This window comes from Stomoxys calcitrans, chromosome 1 (genome assembly GCF_963082655.1).
Source record: "Stomoxys calcitrans chromosome 1, idStoCalc2.1, whole genome shotgun sequence".
NCBI classification, from domain to species: Eukaryota; Metazoa; Arthropoda; class Insecta; order Diptera; family Muscidae; genus Stomoxys; species Stomoxys calcitrans.
Window position 1 is genome coordinate 24,513,925 of NC_081552.1, and position 18,903 is coordinate 24,532,827.

General features: G+C 37.7%; 1 protein-coding gene across 1 annotated transcript; it reads right to left on the reverse strand.

Moving 5' to 3' along the window:
• Positions 1–2,217: 2,217 nt before the first annotated feature.
• On the reverse strand, positions 2,218–13,338 carry LOC106082093 (protein sine oculis). The gene is made up of 4 exons (XM_013244419.2): positions 12,980–13,338; positions 7,508–7,968; positions 6,858–7,375; positions 2,218–2,750 (listed from the first exon to the last, which is right to left on the reverse strand). Exons 1-4 carry the CDS (start codon positions 13,137–13,139, stop codon positions 2,642–2,644), a joined length of 1,248 nt encoding a protein of 415 aa, XP_013099873.2. The 5' UTR covers positions 13,140–13,338; the 3' UTR covers positions 2,218–2,641.
• Positions 13,339–18,903: the final 5,565 nt, after the last annotated feature.

Sequence of the window (18,903 nt, forward strand, 5' to 3'; positions counted from 1 at the left end):
GTGACAACGTTGCCAATCAAAAATACAGTTTACTTTATATTCGAGATAAAACCCGGAAGCAAAAGAGAATTTATGAAGAGGTATCACATGATTTAGGCCGTTATTGGCAGCAACGGTTAACTGAATAGGTATATAGAGCGCGATATAGAACAATCTTTTTGATCGAGCAGAAAATCTTTGATTTGCATAATTAACAATGACAAGCCATAACCGTCCAAATTTCCAGTGTTTACTTTTTGTTGAGATAACTAAAATCCAATCAATAAAGTAAAACAGAACTAGGCGACAGGTATCGCCGATTATTAACCGTTATTGAGTGTTATCGAGCTTTATAGGATGATAAATGCTTTTAGCACAATGAAGAGCACTTTGCAATGAATTCTATACGATACATCTGACTCGTAGTGGATAGGGCTAAAATAAAGCAAGCAATCTTTAAACAACAAACAGGACTTACGATGAGTTATCGTATGACATGAGAATTATCGGGTGCTATCGACCGCAGAAAAAAACAACACATCACATCACAATTGCTGTGTTTTTTTAAGTCCTATCCAGTGCAAGTCAGATGTTCTGGATAGACTATCAGTGCAAAGTTGTACTGTTAAGTTCTCGATAACATGTAGTTATAGATAATAAGAAACGATTAATCGTGATTTACACTATATAGTACTTCTAAAATAAAACACAGAAATGAAAAACTATCGATAACTGTTGTTCAACGTTATTTTATACTTAAGAAATTAAAATCAATATTAGCACTACTAAGAAGACATGAAATATTAACAATTATCCTATGTTATCGTTTTTGTTTGATTGTTACCGGCAATTATAGAGAGAGAGTTTTTGACTGAATAACTGTGTGAGGTTACATATAAAGCAAATGAGATACTTTACTTAGCTATGCAGAATGTCGTTGCCTTGAATTACCATCTATAATAAATGATTATGACCGATAACTCAAATGTTGATAAAATTTTCCAAATAAGGTTATTTTTAATGAAATTCTATAGCCTTATGTTGTGTATAGCTTTACGGAGAAGGCGTTAGACGTTCTCCTTAGCTAACTAGCGACATCACGATTATTGTCGAAAATCCCGATTTTACTCAATATAAATTAAAATCAAGACAGCACTATTAAGAAGACATGAATCATTAACATTTATCGCAAGTTGTCGTTTTTGATTGAGTATATCGATATATATCCACAGCATTATTTGACTGGATAGCACTGTAGACCTTTAGATAGACCAAATGGGTTTATTTACTTAACTATGAAGCACGTTGTTGATTATGTCCGATTACATGAGTTTAAGCAAAATGTCCAAATTTGGTTAATTTTAATCTCTGCGCCTCAAAATGTTAATGAAATTCTATAGCTTTATGTTGTGTAAAACTTCACAGAGTAGATGTCAGACGATCCCTTAGCTGACGGTCGATAACAAGCAATTATTGTCGAAAATCCAGTTTTTACTCAACATATATTAAGTCAAGACAGAACAATTAGGAAGACATGAATTATAAACTTTTATCACTTGTTATCGATTTTGATGCAATGTTATTGAAATTTATCGATAGCGTTATTTGACTGGATAGCACGTAGCGCCTTATATGGGCAAAATGGTATAACTAACTTAGTTATGCAGCATGCCGTTGCCTTGAATTGCCCTCGATAAAAAGCGATTAGGGCCGTTCACACAAGTTTTGATCGGCATTTCCAAATATAGTTAGTTTTAACATCTACGTCTCAAAATGTTTATGAAACTCTATAGCGTTATGTTGTGTAGAGTGTTATAGAGAAGACGTAAGATGCTCTTTTCTTACTAAACAGCACATCGTTGCTTCAAAAAACTATAGATAACAATCGATAACTGTAGAAAGTCCAAATTTTACTCTCTTCCCATATAGTTTAGAACCAAGAACAGAACTACTAAGAAGACACGAATTATAAACGATTATCTGTAGTTATCGTTTTTGATTAAATGTTAACGGTATCAATTGAGAACATTTTTTGACTGGATAACAGTGTTAGGGATTATATTGGGTTGCCCAAAAAGTAATTGCGGATTTTTTTTAAAAGAAAGTAAATGCATTTTTAATAAAGCTTAGAATGAACTTTAATCAAATATACTTTTTTTACACTTTTTTTCTAAAGCAAGCTAAAAGTAACAGCTGATAACTGACAGAAGAAAGAATGCAATTACAGAGTCACAAGCTGTGAAAAAATTTGTCACCGCCGACTATATGAAAAATCCGCAATTACTTTTTGGGCAACCCAATATATAACAAATAAGTTGTTTTAGTTAGCTATGTAGCAAGAAGATTGCTAGCATTACCCTCGATAATAAACGATTAGGACCGATAACTCAAGTTTTGATGATCAATATTTCGAAATTTTGCATTCAGTGCATTTTAATGACAAGTTCCATGTTTCTTTTGCGAAATTTGTTGAATCTTGATATGAGTAAGTATAAATGCACAACGTTTCAAATTTCTTACAAATTTTCCAGCAAACCTTGTAGGTAAATATATCGAACGGCAATCAAAATTTTGGATTCTTTAGATACTTGAAACATTTTGCTGCATCTACCATAGCCTTTAAGGTTTATAACCCTATATCCACAGATTTGGTTATCTAATGTTATTGCCCATTGAATATGGTGTCAGGATAATAGCTTGGAGCATTAAACATTCGGGGAAAACCATTGGGATCCAGCTGATGATTGACGGGTAAAACAGACATAATGTCACTGAAAGTAGAAAAAATAGAGAAAACTTTAGGATAGTTAAACAAATAGTTTGTAAAAAACATGTGCTGCCTATATGACACAATTCTATAGCAAGCTATGACACTTGTCCTTTTTATGCCTTGGCACTCTTAACGCCCCCTGGTGCTACGTTTAACTGGAACAATGTGTTTGCCAGACCAATGAAAAAGTACAAATCCCTAATTAAATATGGTCTCAAGGCATCCCTTGGTCTAATTTTTGTGTGACTTTTCCTCGTTTCTATAAACCATACAAAATTGTATCCTTTTTTTTTTAAAAAAAAAAAAAAAATCCAATAATATTCATTCAAGTGGTTTTAGGGCAAGCGTTTTCTCTCAATGGCCTTTGCGCATGCGCACAAGCCGATTGTGAGTGCGTGTGTTCTAAACCATCTGTATGCCTGTCTGTCATTATTTCCTTTTTGAGTAGAGTACGTGCCTTTTTAATGGTCAATTTTTATCGCATTTTAATGGCTATTTGAACTGAAAATATATTTTCATTTCATACCAAATTTCTCATTTACACATGGTTGGGGTTAACAGAGCTCTAGGGATTTCTGCTCTTCTGTCGGAACGTTCATTCATTCATCTACTCTGGTTTTCTGCTATCCCGATTGATTTCATATTAAGTGTTATGTTTTAAGTGTGAAATTTATGTGCCGCTTATTTTTTCGTTTGGCGATTTGCCTTTTGTAGTTCAAAAGAATTCCCTTAAAAATATTTTTTTTTTAAGTTTTTCGAAGCACTTTACTTCCAAAGAGAAGTGCAGACTTGGTGGGGAGTTTTTTTGTGTGGAAATCAATTTTTTATTGTATTACGAAATATGAGCGATTATTGAGTTTTGTATGTTTATATGGGAGTTTAGGCATGCAATTCCAAAAATCATTTTAACGAGAACTAATAATAAATTGAAATTTCTAATGAATTTTTTGGGCCTTAGGCAAAGTAATTGGAATAATTTCTGGCAATAAATTCCATTTTTGGCGTAAAAGTGAAAAAAAAATTAGTCTCAGAAGATAAAATTTTCTGTAAGAAAACGTTTGTCAACAAAATTTTCGGAGACAAAATTTTCTATAAGAAAACGTTTGTCTCAGGAGACAAAATATTCTGTAAGATAACGTTTGTCCCATGAGACAAAATTTTCTATAAGAAAACGTTTGTCTCATGAGACAAAATTTTCTATAAGAAAACATTTGTCTCAGGACACAAAATTTTCTATAAGAAAACATTTGTCTCAGGACACAAAATTTTCTATAAGAAAACGTTTGTCTCAGGAGACAAAATTTTCTATAAGAAAACGTTTGTCTCAGGAGACAAAATTTTCTATAAGAAAACGTTTGTCTCAGGAGACAAAATTTTCTATAAGAAAACGTTTGTCTCAGGAGACAAAATTTTCTATAAGAAAACGTTTGTCTCAGGAGACAAAATTTTCTATAAGAAAACGTTTGTCTCAGGAGACAAAATTTTCTATAAGAAAACGTTTGTCTCAGGAGACAAAATTTTCTATAAGAAAACGTTTGTCTCAGGAGACAAAATTTTCTATAAGAAAACGTTTGTCTCAGGAGACAAAATTTTCTATAAGAAAACGTTTGTCTCAGGAGACAAAATTTTCTATAAGAAAACGTTTGTCTCAGGAGACAAAATTTTCTATAAGAAAACGTTTGTCTCAGGAGACAAAATTTTCTATAAGAAAACGTTTGTCTCAGGAGACAAAATTTTCTATAAGAAAACGTTTGTCTCAGGAGACAAAATTTTCTATAAGAAAACGTTTGTCTCAGGAGACAAAATTTTCTATAAGAAAACGTTTGTCTCAGGAGACAAAATTTTCTATAAGAAAACGTTTGTCTCAGGAGACAAAATTTTCTATAAGAAAACGTTTGTCTCAGGAGACAAAATTTTCTATAAGAAAACGTTTGTCTCAGGAGACAAAATTTTCTATAAGAAAACGTTTGTCTCAGGAGACAAAATTTTCTATAAGAAAACGTTTGTCTCAGGAGACAAAATTTTCTATAAGAAAACGTTTGTCTCAGGAGACAAAATTTTCTATAAGAAAACGTTTGTCTCAGGAGACAAAATTTCCGATAGCAAAACTTTATCTCAGGAGAAAAAGTTTCTGTTAGAAAACTTGTCTCAGGTGGAGAACAAATTTTGTCTTTTTTCAAGTGCGAAATTTTGTTTAGATAAAAATTCTCTCATGCCATAAAATTTTTAATAATGTGATTTTGAACCATTTTAACTTTAAAATTCTGGAATAATGACGTTGATCGAAGGATTTTAATTACGGAATTTATGGTGAAGGAATCCTTGAGGAGCTTCAAGTCACCCGGACTTGATGGAATATTTCCGTCGTTACTACAGAAAGAGGCAGACTATCTGGCGCCTCGTCTGGCCGAAATTTTCACACCGTTCCAAGGACTTGCATTTACTCCGAAAGCCTGGCATGAGGCAAGGGTGATGTTTATACCCAAGCCCGGCAAGGCAAGTTATACGACATCAGTTGCCTACAGACCCATAAGCCTTACGTCCTTTCTACTCAAAACCATGGAACGTATTGTGGACACCATGATAAAGAGTAGGACATCCAGCGAACTGCTCAAATACAAACAGCATGCGTATATCAAGGGAAGGTCGGTGGAGACTGCCCTGCACGAGGTTGTGCATAAAATTGAAGAATCTTTCGATGCCACGTGCGGTATGCATTGAGATCGAGGGGGCTTTTAACAATGTGCGGACTGACACACTGATCCAATCCTTGGACCAGTACCGGATGGACCCGGTCCTTAGAGACTGGATAAACCATATTGCAAAGGAACAGGTGGATAAATTGTGTGTTCAATGGCATAAGAATAAGGGAGAAAGTGGCACAGGGCATGCCACAAGGGGAATTTTAACGCCTCTCCTATGGGTGACCACCATAAATGACTTATTACGGATGCTGACTGAGGAGGGATTAGAGCCCGTATGCTACGCAGACGATGTTATAATACTTCTAAGGGGTAAGGATCCAAACGAGCTATACAGAAGGGCCGAAAGGGTCTTGCATATGGCATATGACTGGGCTAGACCCAGACGTCTCAATGGTAACCCAGAGAAGACTGAAATATGCCTGTTCACGAGGAAGACGAAGGTGGGCCAATTTAACGCACCAGGTTTCCTCAATAAGACAATTTCGATATCTGACAAGGTCAAATAATTGGGTGTGATCTTGGACAGGAAACTGAATTGGAAGTGTCACATTCAGGAGCGTACTGAGAAGGCTCACAGATGTTGGGCACTATGTAGATGGGCCGTAGGCTTGCAATGGGGCCTGAATCCTAGGATAGTCAACTGGCTCTACAGGAGCGTGATTAGACCAATTCCTACTTAAGCCTCTGTAGTTTGGTGGACTGCTATGGAGAAAAATTGCAACATAAGGACCATACAACAGGTTCAAAGAACATGTTGTCTTGGCATAGGCGGAGCAATGAGGACCACGCCGACTAAGGCACTGGATACTATTCTAGATATTCGACCCATTGTCATACAGATTAAGTGTGAGGCAGCCACTATGGCTATGAGATTTAAGGCGATGGGAGAATGTATTGAGGATGGGAGCAGCTCATACCATCGAGGCGACGATAGGAAACCTGGAAGGAAGGGAAGAGGTTTCCCTTCGGATACCTGAGATGAACCTTGAAGTCGAGTGCGACGCACTGCTGCCATCGGCATTGTCGTGGATTGACGGAACCCTAGTTTTGCCATCTGGAAGATCATGTTACACGGATGGACCAAAGCTAGAGGAGAGAGTGGACCTGGGGGTTTACATTGAAAACCCAGGGACTGAGATCTGTTTTAGACTGCCTAACCATAATACGGTCCTGCAGGCGGAGATCCGGGCGATCGCGGAATGCGTGAAGTGGTGTGGTATTGAAAACAATTAAGGATTTTCTAAGTAGCACGGAATTCCTTACTTAAAATTTTCTTTTAGAGGTTACTTTATAGTTCTTAAAGCACACAACAAGCCTATTACTGGCTTAGGTGTATGTGACATGGGGCGGATTAATATCTGCACCCTATTTTCAAACTAACCTAACTTTCAAATTTTACTTACGATCTTTGTTGCGGCGTTCGATCCCTTTGCCGGCGATTCTTAAACCAATTCGATACCTGTGTCAGTGTTAGGCCGGTCTTCTTGGCCAAAGTCTTTTTCTCATCCGGTGTGGGGTAACGATTGGTCAGATAACAATCTTTAAGGGCATTGCGACTTTTCTCCTTGAAACAATAAACCGTCTCCTCACCATCCCATATTGTCTTGGGCAGGGGATATTTTTTACGCAGGCGATATTTATCGACAGCACCCAGGGGGCGACCACGCACTTTTTCCGCCTCCTTGTAATGGGCTTTAAACCACAGAGCTTGTAGATCAGCATGATATTTGATGGAGAAACAGTGTGACTCCAATAAATTATAGAGCTCATGAAATTGAAAACGATGATAGGCGACAATGGCGCGTGCTCGCAAAATGCTTTCATTGTTTTTGAAAAGCTCCGAGGTGGGTAGATTGCACAAGAAGGTGGTGAGTTTATCTATATCGCCTTTTTGCTGCAGGGCCTCACACATACATTGAATCTAAAAGAGAATAAGGAATATAATAAAAAAAGTAAACAAGGAATTAAAAGCAAGTTAAGATAAGGGAAGCAGATATTAAGACAGTTATTCCTTACATTAATATTAGCTTGTTGACATTTTCGTTTGACCTACCTGATCCGTGGTGAATTGCAAAAACTTTCTATCCATTTGTATGTTGCTTGCACTGTTGTGTGAACCCGTGATATTCGACAGCAGGCCCCCGGTGACATTCAGGCCCGCCGTTGTTCGATTTAAGCTACTTAAAGCATCTGTCTGTGTGGTGGGTGTGTTGTTGGACATGTTCATCTGGGCACCAATATTCATGCTACTACTACTCAAAGGCAAAGGTTTGGTGTTGCCACTGAGATCATTATGCAAGCCACCACCACTCACCACACCGCCGCCAACACCACTGTCAAAAATCATGCCGTTTAGCGAAGGATATACGGGTGAAGTAGTTGCCGTCGGCGGTGGAGATTTATCGTAGTCGCTGGTTATATCATGAAATCGCCGATCCAATTCTTTGTCGTTGGCATAGGGAGAGAATTTATCTAAATGTAAGACAGTCTTGCAGGATATATTGCCGCGATAACCTATAGGGAGGGTAGAGCCAACGATTATTTTGTTTTAGGTGATAGTGATGTATGTTCTTTGTCCTAAGTGTAAATATAGAATGAGCATTTATGATTCCCCCTCACAATCCATTGCTCAAGTTTTCTCTCTCTCTCTCCTTCTCTCCTACTCTCTCTTTATTTGTTAATGCCTTCAGTGAACAGTAAATTGTTGTTGTGTTGTTGCTTGTACGTTGAATATTGCATTGCATTGCTTTTTGCAATGGGATCCCTTAAAAATGTGCTGATCTAGTTTATAAAAATAAAACATCTAACCCAGCGTCAATATGACGCTTAACATTTTGGTCACACGATTTGCATTTGATGACAAATAATGCTATATGAAACGCCTGTTGTAAAGGAGGATATGTTGCGATGTTTTTGTTAAAAAAAGGTTTTGATAGAAAAGAGGCAAAAATCAACAAGTAAAAGCGTGCTAAGTTCGGCCGGGCCGAATCTTATATACCCTCCACCATGGATCGCATTTGTCGAGTTCTTTTCTCGGCATCTCTTTTTAGGCAAAAAAATGATATAAGAAAAGATTTGCTCTGCCATTAGAGCGATATCAAGATATAGTCCAGTTTGGACCACAATTAAATTATATATTGGAGACCTGTGTAAAATGTCAGCGAATTCGAATAAGAATTGCGCCCTTTGTGGCTTCAAGAAGTAAAATAGAGAGATCGATTTATATGGGAGCTGTATCGGGCTATAGACCGATTCAGACCATAATAAACACGTATGTTAATGGTCATGAGAGAATCCGTCGTACAAAATTTCAGGCAAATCGGATAATAATTGCGACCTCTAGAGGCTCAAGAAGTCAAGATCCCAGATCGGTTTATATGGCAGCTATATCAGGTTGTGAACCGACTTGTACCTTATTTGACATAGTTGTTGAAAGTAACAATAAAAAACGTCTTGCAAAATTTCAGCCAAATCGGATAGGAATTGCGCCCTCTAGAAGCTCAAGAAGTCAAGACCCAAGATCGATTTATATGGCAGCTATATCAGGTTATTGACCGATTTGAACCATACTTAGCACAGTTGTTGGATATCATAATAAAACACGTCGTGCACAATTTCATTCCAATCGGATAAGAATTGCGCACTCTAGAGGCTCAAGAAGTCAAGACCCAAGATCGATTTATATGGCAGCTATATCAGGTTATTGACCGATTTGAACCGTACTTGGCACAGTTGTTGGATATCATAACAAAATACGTCGTGCAAAATTTCATAACAATCGGATAAGAATTGCGCACTCTAGAGGGTCAAGAAGTCAAGACCCAAGATCGATTTATATGGCAGCTATATCAGGTTATTGACCGATTTGAACCATACTTAGCACAGTTGTTGGATATCATAATAAAGCGTGCTTTCGACAGACAGACGGACGACCGGACAGACGGACGGACATGGCTAGATCGACATAAAATTTCACGACGATCAAGAATATATATACTTTATGGGGTCTCAGACGAATATTTCGAGTAGTTACAATTAGAATGACGAAATTAGTATACCCCCCATCCTATGGTGGAGGGTATAAAAATATGTCCTACTGAAAATTCCTGAGACAAAAAAAAAGACGACAAATGTTTATCTGTTATCTATGACATTTTGTTTAGTGGCCAAATTTTTTTTTCAAAGATAAAAAATTAATGACATTGTCTTATATTATGATATAAATTTGTCTTTAAGCAAAAATTCCACGAAATTTTGTGTTTAAGCTGTATTTAAGAAAATTTTTCTTGAAATTTAGTTTTTAGGGAACATCTGCTGTGTGTGTGTCCCTCACTGGTAGTCAGAACTCCTTCTGACAAATTTACAAATGCAAATTTGCCCGTGAACATTTCATTAAGGAACAGGGGCACTTATCAAATATCAATGGGAACTAACCGATTTAAGTTTAATCTCAAAGTTAAGGGGCCTGTTTTTTTTAGCCGAGTCTGAACGGCGCTCCGCAGTGCGACACCTTTTTGGGGAGAAGTTTTTGCATGGCAAAGTACCTCACAAATGTCGCCAGCATTAGGAGGAAATAATTACCGCTGAGATTTAATTTTTCTGATGTTCTCGCCAGAATTCGAACCCAGTCGTTCAGCGTCATAGGCGGACATGCTAACCTCTGCGCTACGGTGGTCTCCAGGAGTTCCACTTTAGGTTTTTATTTCTTTGGGAAGTTTTCAGATTAAGTACATGTGAAGTTTTGTCTTTCGGAACCTCGGTTGCAAGCCGCTTCACTCGGAGACCGTCGGACAACTGTGTTCGCCCTAGAAGAAGATAGAAAAAACAAGTAAGAGCATGCTAAGTTCGGCCAGGCCAAATCTTATATACCCTCCACCATGGATCACATTTGTCGAGTTCTTTGCGCGGTATCTCTTTTTAGGGAAACAAAGAATAATGGATAAGAATTGTTATGCTATTGAAAATATATCAAGCTATAGTCCGATTCGTACCATAAGTGAATTGTATGTTGAAGACCATAGTAGATGTCATTGCGTTATATTTTTGTCCATTCGGTTAAGAATTGCGCCTTGAAGGGTCTCAAGAAGCATAATCAGGAGAGCGGTTTATGTGGGGGCTGTATGAGGCTATAGATCGATTGAGATCAATTTTGACACGCATGTTGAAGGTCATGGGAGAAGACGTTGTACAAAATTTCAGCCAATCGGATGAGAATTGCGACCTTTAATGGCTCAAGAAGTCAAGATCCCATATCGGTTTAGATGGCAGCTATATCAGGTTATAATCCGATTTGAACCACACATAGCACAGTTATCGGAAGTCATAACAAAACCCTTCGTGCCAAATTTCCGCCACATCGGATGAGAATTGCGCCCTCTATTGGCTCAAGAAGTCAAGATCCAAGATCGGTATATATGCCAGCTATATCAAGTTATGCACCGATTAAAACCATACATAGCACAGTTGTTGAGAGTGATACCAAAACACTTCGGGCAAAATTTCAGCCAAATCGTACAAGAATTGTGCCCCCTAGATACTCAAGAACTCAAGGTCCAAGATCGCTATATATGCCAGCTATATCAAGTTATGCACCGATTAAAACCATACATAGCACAGTTGTTGAGAGTGATACCAAAACACTTCAGGCAAAATTTCAGCCAAATCGTACAAGAATTGCGCCCCCTAGATGCTCAAGAACTCAAGGTCCAAGATCGGTTTATATGGCAGCTATATCAAAACATGGACCGATTTGGCCCATTTACAATCCCACCTGTCCTACACTAATAAGATATATTTGTACAAAATTTCAAGCGCCTAACTTTACTCCTTCGAAAGTTAGCATGCTGTCGACAAACGGATGGACAGACTGACGGACATGACTAGATCGACTTAAAATGTCATGGCGATCAAGAATATATATATACTTTGTTGGGTCTTGGATGAATATTCGAGGTGTTACAAACGGAATGACGAAATAAGTATGCCCTCCATCCTATGGTGGAGGGTATAAAAACTGCGATGAAAGCGCAGATAGAGGCTTTTAGCAACAGAAAAGGAAACCAACGCACAAGGAAAAAATTAGCTAACCAGGTGTACCGGGGAGGAACTCGTACCGATGGGAGGATGGTCTAGCCAGCAAATTCAAGCCTCTTCAGAGGTCCATAATGACCAGAGGACTATGTGTCCTATGTACTACAGCGTGTCACCGTCCGTTGTTGAGGACACGATAACGGAGGGAAGGATAGACTGGGCGGTGAATTGGTTTGCGCCCAACATGTCAACGGGACAGGTCCGATTGTTATACGACACCTTGAGATGATTTTTAGGGGCTGCGTTTTGCTGGGCTATGTACCGACTGGGTGGCGGGAGGTAAGGAAGGTTTTTATCCCGAAAGTGAGAAAACCGAGTCAATAAACCTCTCATTCTTCTTTTTGAAGACTGAAAGGCCGGATTCGTAAAACATCACTCGCAGAGGGCTCGATAAGGAAGATTGTGAACAGAGGATCTCAGAGGAGGAGTTTTATCTCTTTCTGAGAGATTCTGAGATCTTTCGAGAGGGAGAGGGTGAAGGTCGTTGCCTACGCGGTAGACGTCGTCATCATGGTGGGTGGCCGTTTCCTCTCTATTATTACGGACCTCGTTCAGGGAGCTTTGAGGAAGCTGTCCGGATGGGCGAGGGCCAACGGACTTGGCATAAATCTCTGAAAGACAGATCTGGTCCTTTTCACCAGGACTTCCAGGAGGAAGGTGGCTGTAAGCATGCAGCGGCTATTAACACTGTGTTATGGATTACACATTCCTTTTTGATAAAAAAAGTACCGCATAACTATTCTTGATAGAACCAATTGGAACAACGATATTCCTGGTAAAACAAAACGACGACCAGTTGGGCTTTGGGGTGGAACTTGGACTGGTCATATTGAGAAGGTTAGCCTACCACTGTAGTGTCATTGCTATTGAGAAATGGTGGTTGATTGGCATAAATGTCTTCTCAGGCAGCCAGGCAACCATTAAATGGAAAACAGATTTCTGAATTCAGAGATAGGCGCCCTCGACAGTCGCATATCTCTCAAGCAGATGGCTGAACAATTCAAAATTCACCTTGGAGAGCAGACGAGCTTGCGAGGCATGTAACCTCTAGTAGCATGCAAGCTAATTATAAATCGAGCGACTACCTAGGTTTGTGGAAGCCCTACACTAAAAAGGGGGTATCAAAAACAGGGTAGCGAAGTGGATAGGCCGATCTACCGAATAAAGTTCTTGAGTTCGTAAACGGTGAATTTTTTATGGAATTTGGAGGTGGGTATCCAAAGTTCGACCTTGCCAAACTAAACACTTTTTACTTGTTTGGGACTTTTGTTGGCTTAACGAAACTCACGCAACTTATGAGAGATAATTGAAATGGAAGATAAGACTTTGACATATTACTTTAAAGCCTTTTCTTCTTTGGGGAATACGTTGATCCGCCGGAATGTAGTTTATTGAAGCTTAAATTGTATTATTCTTATTAATTTTGTCAACTTACCTGAATTTGGTAAGAAGAGAGCACCATATGATATGGGAGAATGCATATTATCCTGATTAAGTGTAGAATTATCTGAAGAAGCACCGCCGGAACTTGTTGAATCTAAATCACCACCATTCAATGATGACGATAGGGTAGTATCCATACTTTTGATAAACATTAAAGTAATATTTTTTTTGCTAACAATAGATTTTTAAAACATTTTCCAAAAATTTCGCATAAACTGTTAATGGTAATCACAAAAGTGGTTATATGTTGTTTTTTTTTTATATTTTTCTGAATTAAAATTGCATTTTTATTTATTTGTTGTTTCTTATAATTTTATTTTTTTAGAACTTTTTTGAATATTTTTTGTTAACACTTTCTCACTTCCGTTTTACAATTTTTTTTATAAATACATGCAAGTTGTACTCTATTTGAGAGCAAACAGCTAGAGAACCTTACGCCTGCGAAGTTCTAATAGAACTGTTCAGAGCCACAACAACCGGTTGTCAATTGGCTACCTACATTTACACAAACACACATACACAGATTGAGAATGAATTTGACAGAGCGAGCCTCCCTTGGCCAAGAATTCACAGTCATGCACACACGTACACACCCACTCATGCAATAACCCATGCATTGCGATGAGAAGTAGACAATGTGTTCGCATTCAACGAATCATACCCCATTCATAAACGCACGAAAACGGACGAATTGCAGGGCTACTTTTGTAGGGCTACTGTTTCAGTTGGGTGTGTGTGTGTGTGTGTTTGTGTGTTTATCTCTATTGTTGCTATGTTGACCGCCATGGAATTGAAACACTTTATTTTATACATTTTTAGGGGTTGTTTCATTCCATATCCTGTTTCCTTTTGAAGAGGGCGTTACTTTTTCTTGTTGCTGTTGTTGGTTGTCTACAACAAAGCATCGCGTTACGCCATTTTAGATAAAGGCCCTTAAGAGGAACTGGTTGATAGGCTTTGCTGGCTATTGTTGTGTGTCAGGGTTTCTTATTCGTTCATTGTCCATTGTTCAATGTTACATCATTGTTTTTGAAAAGTTCCCCGGTTATATGAGCCGATAGGAGGAAAAATTAAAATCACCTTTCTTCTTTAAATTCCGGCTTAAATTTTCATTGACATCATTTGTTGCCGGTTTTTTCCAGGGAAGAAATAAGACGCCAATTTGAGCATGCTTTTTGGTAAATTTTTTTTATTCACTTTTTTGTTTGAATTTTCCTTTCTCTACAGCCTTGACCTAGATTTGGCCAAGGGTTATAGATAATTTTCTATATTTTAAATTTGCCTCTTCCTCTCTTTGTTTATCCTTTTGGCTAATTTAGGTTTTTGCTACTTCTACAAAGTTTAGTTGCCTTTGTTTTTATACCCTACACCACCACTGTCGTACAGGGTATTATCAGTTTGTGCATTTGTTTGTAACGCTAAGAAGTAGACGAGCTAGACCCATTGCTAAGTACACCGATCGACTCAGAATCGCTTTCTTATTCGATTAAACCATGTCCGTCTGTGAGTCCATGTAATCTTGTAATCAAAGTGCAGGTCGTATTTGTTGTCCAAACATCACTAAATTTTGCACATATCACTTTTTTAGCCCAAGGACGAATGCTATTGATTTTGGTAAAAATCGGATCAGATTAAGATATAGCTCCCATATATATGTATCGTCCGATTTGCACTTAAATGGCTGTAGTAGCTACAATTTTCAACCGATCTGCACAAAATTAGGCACGAATTGTTTTGTTTTTGATCTTAACGTATGTGCAAGATTTCATCAAAATCGGTTCAGATTAAGATAGAGCTCGATTTGCACTTGTTACTGATATTAACAAGATTTCATCGGTTCAGATTTGGATATAGCTCCCATCTATATATATCGCCCGATTTACACTTATAAGGCTGTAATTAACACAATTTGTAACCGATCTGCATAAAATTTGGCACGGATTGATTTGTTACTGACCTTAACATATCTGCGAGATCTCATCAAAATCTGTTCAAATTTAGATGTAGCACCCATACATATTTATCGTCGGATTTGCACTTATATTGCCGTAGTAACGACAATTTTCAAACGATCTGTTCGAAAGTCGGTTCAGATATACATATAGCTCTCATATACATATGTATTTATATATTGCCCGAATTTATAATTGAAGGGTATTATATAGTCGGTTCCGCCCGACTTTTGCCTTTCTTTACTGTTTTTCTTTTGTTATTATTTCCAAAATCCCTTTATATTATCTCTTGCTGCGAGTACAGTTTGGTTTGTAGTTGCTTGGCTGATTTGTTTGTTTATCTCTTGTTCAAAGTGGCGTGTCGTTGTTTTTGTTGTCTAGTTGTCATTTTAGCGCAATTGCCATTCAAAGTATCAAATGTTTTTGCTGAAATTCTTAAGAATTTTCCCAGTTCCATTTTTTATTGCATTGGAATGAAGTAAAAAACAAATTTTGCATTTCGTTGAAGTTTTTTTATTACGTTGAGATTTTGCAAAAGAGATGTTAGTTGAGACTAGGGATGTCATTAGAGGAAATTTGTATAATTATTTCTCAGAATAACGAAAAGTCCTAATAAATAAAATAAAATTTTTTGCCATTATGATATAAAAGGTTCCGGTCGGGTAGTGCTGAATCTTGGCAACCCATTACCATGGGTTCTGCTAAAAATTTCTGCCAATTCAGGTAAAATTTAAGCTTCTACACGCAAAAAAATAAAACGGTTGAGACATTTTTACGAGAAAGAAAATGCTTTAATTACGAAGTTTTCATTTATTGCAACTATGCAACGGTTCGCTTCAACATATTAAACGTTAGCCATAAACGTGTCATAATTGAATGTTACTAACTTTGTTTATTGTAAACCCTTTAGCATCCAAAAACTCTTTAATGGCAAAAGTGTTTTGATATCCACAAACGAGTATTCGTTTACCAAACCAATAGTTATTATCTAGTGTCTCTCCTACTAGAGAGAGAGGGTGAGTATTTTAACGTATAGACCAGTAATGGATAAAAAGTGGTGGGCAGATGGTAAACTCGGATATTGACAATTCGTAAAATTTCGCAATACGTAAGTTCAATGGCAAAAATATTAGAGCAACATGGCAGGCTTTTAATGCAACAGTGTATCATAACATCGAAATAAATCCAAATATACTCTGGAAGAGTATGGATTACCAATTTAGATTTGCTTAAAGTTGGTAAAAATTTGAGTTAGAATTATGTAACAACATAAAATTGAGTATGCACAATCTATTGGGTTGCCCAAAAAGTAATTGCGGATTTTTCATATAGTCGGCTTTGACAAATTTTTCACAGCTTGTGACTCTGTAATTGCATTCTTTCTTCTATCAGTTATCAGCTGTTACTTTTAGCTTGCTTTAGAAAAAAAGTGTAAAAAAAGTATATTTGATTAAAGTTCATTCTAAGTTTTATTAAAAATGCATTTACTTTCTTTTAAAAAATCCGCAATTACTTTTTGGGCAACCCATTATTTTAAACTAAAAAAGTAAAAGAGTGCTAAGTTCGGCCGTGCCGAATCTTATATACCCTCCACCATGGATCTCATTTGTCGAGCTCTTTCCACAGTATCTCTTTTTAGGCAAACAAAGGATAAACGAAAAGAATTGCTATGTTATTGGAACAATATTAAGCTATGGTTCATTTCGGACCATAATTGAATTGAATATTGGAGACCATAGTATAAGTCATTTTGTACAATTTCAGCCAAATCGAGTAAGAATTGCGCACTTTAAGGGCTGAAGAAGTATAATAGGGAGATCGGTTTATAGTGGAGCTGTATTAGGCTATAAACCGATTCATACCATATTCGACACGTATGTTAAAGATCATGAGAGAACGCATTGTACAAAATTTCAGGCTCAAGAAGTCAAAATCGCAGATTGGTTTATATGCAGCTATACCCGGATATAGAACGATTTGAACCATGCTTAGCACATCAGCTGAAAGTCATAACAAAACACCTCATGCAAAATTTCAGCTACATCGGATAATAATTGTGCCCTCTAGTGGCTCATAAAGTCAAGACCCCAAATCAGATTAAATGGCAGCTATATCAGGTTATGGACCGATTTCAACTATTCTTAACACAATTTGAACCATTCTCATCACAGTTATTGGAAGTCATAACAAAAAACTTCATGCAAAGTTTCAGCCAAATCGGATGAGAATTGCGCGCTCTATTAGCTCAAGAAGTCAAGATCCAAGATCAGTTTATATGACAGCTATACCAGATTGTGAACCGATTTGAACCATGCTTAACACAGTTGCTGGAAGTGATACCAAAACACCACGTGCGAAATTTCAGTCAAATCGGACGAGAATTGTGTCCTCTAGCGGCTCAAGAAGTCATGATCCCAGATCGGTTTATATGGCAGCTATATCAAAACGTGGACCGATATAGCCCATTTACAATCCCAACCGACTTACATTAATAAGAAGTATTTGTGCAAAATTTCAAGCGGCTAGCTTTACTCCTCCGAAAGTTTGCGTGCATTTGTCAGACAGACGGACGGACATGTCCAGATCGACTTAAAATGTCATGACGATCAAGAATATATATACTTTATGGGGTCGTAGACGAATATTTCGAGGATTTAAAAACAGAATGACGAAATTAGTATTCCACCATCCTATGGTGGAGGGTATAAAAAGAATATACAAACACATAAGCATGAGGTTGAACTAAATTATAAGTGAAGAAAAACTATTTGAAACCCCGAACAACATTTTATTTATCTAGAATGAAAGGTATTGTCAGTGAAAAAAAAAAAAACGTTTATATTTTTCACAAATTCTTGCAAGAAATTATATCAAAACAAGTAAAAGCGTGCTAAGTTCGGCCGGGCCCAATCTTATATACCCTCCACCATGGATCGCCTTTGTCGAGTTCTTTTCCCGGCATCTCTTCTTAGGCAAAAAAAGGATATAAGAAAAGATTTGCTCTGCTATTAGAGCGATATCCAGATATGGTCCGGTTTGGACCACAATTAAATTATATGTTGGAGACCTATGTAAAATGTCAGCCAATTCGAATAAGAATTGCGCATTTTGGGGGCTCAAGAAGAGATCGATTTATATGGGAGCTGTATCGGGCTATAGACAGTTTCAGACCATAAAAACACGTATGTTGATGGTCATGAGAGGATCCGTCGTTTTTCAGCCAAATCGGATAATAATTGCGACCTCTAGAGGCCCAAGAAGTCAAGATCCCAGATCGGTTTATATGGTAGCTATATCAGGTTATGAATCGTAGCTATGGTAGCTACATCAGGTTATGCTTATTTTTGAGTAGTACTTTGGGGGTAAGGGGGAGGATCCGTCCCCCTCCCGATATCAAAAAATTATATAGACTATGTTTCCTTTCAGACTAACCTGAAAATTTCAAGGTAATCTTCTTAGCCGTTTGTGAGTCTACGGAACAAACATGCACAAATTGAATTTTATATGTAAGATTCGTAGTCTAGTGTCGGCGGACCCTCCCCCACACCACAATTTTCAAAAACGCCAGATCTCGGAGATGCGTGCACCGATTTATGGTACCCCAAAAACACGAAATTCGTAAAAATTTTGGTGGTCAAATAAACGGGGGGACGCCCCATCCAAAAACCCACCCGAACGGACGAGTGCACTGATTGGGACAATATGGGTATCAAATGAAAGGTATTTAAGAGAGAAAGGATTTAGAGTACGAACTTGGCATTAAAACGTTACCCTAAGCGTCGGGGGGCCCCCACCGCCAAAAACACCACCCAACAGGACACTTTAACCCTTTTGAGTAATATGGACATCTAATAAAAGGTATTTAAAAGTAGAATACAAATCTGAGACAAAAAATTATTTTTTGAAGTTTGAGGGCCCTCTCTATCACCCAAAACCCCATAGCAGGACAAATTTACCTATTGGG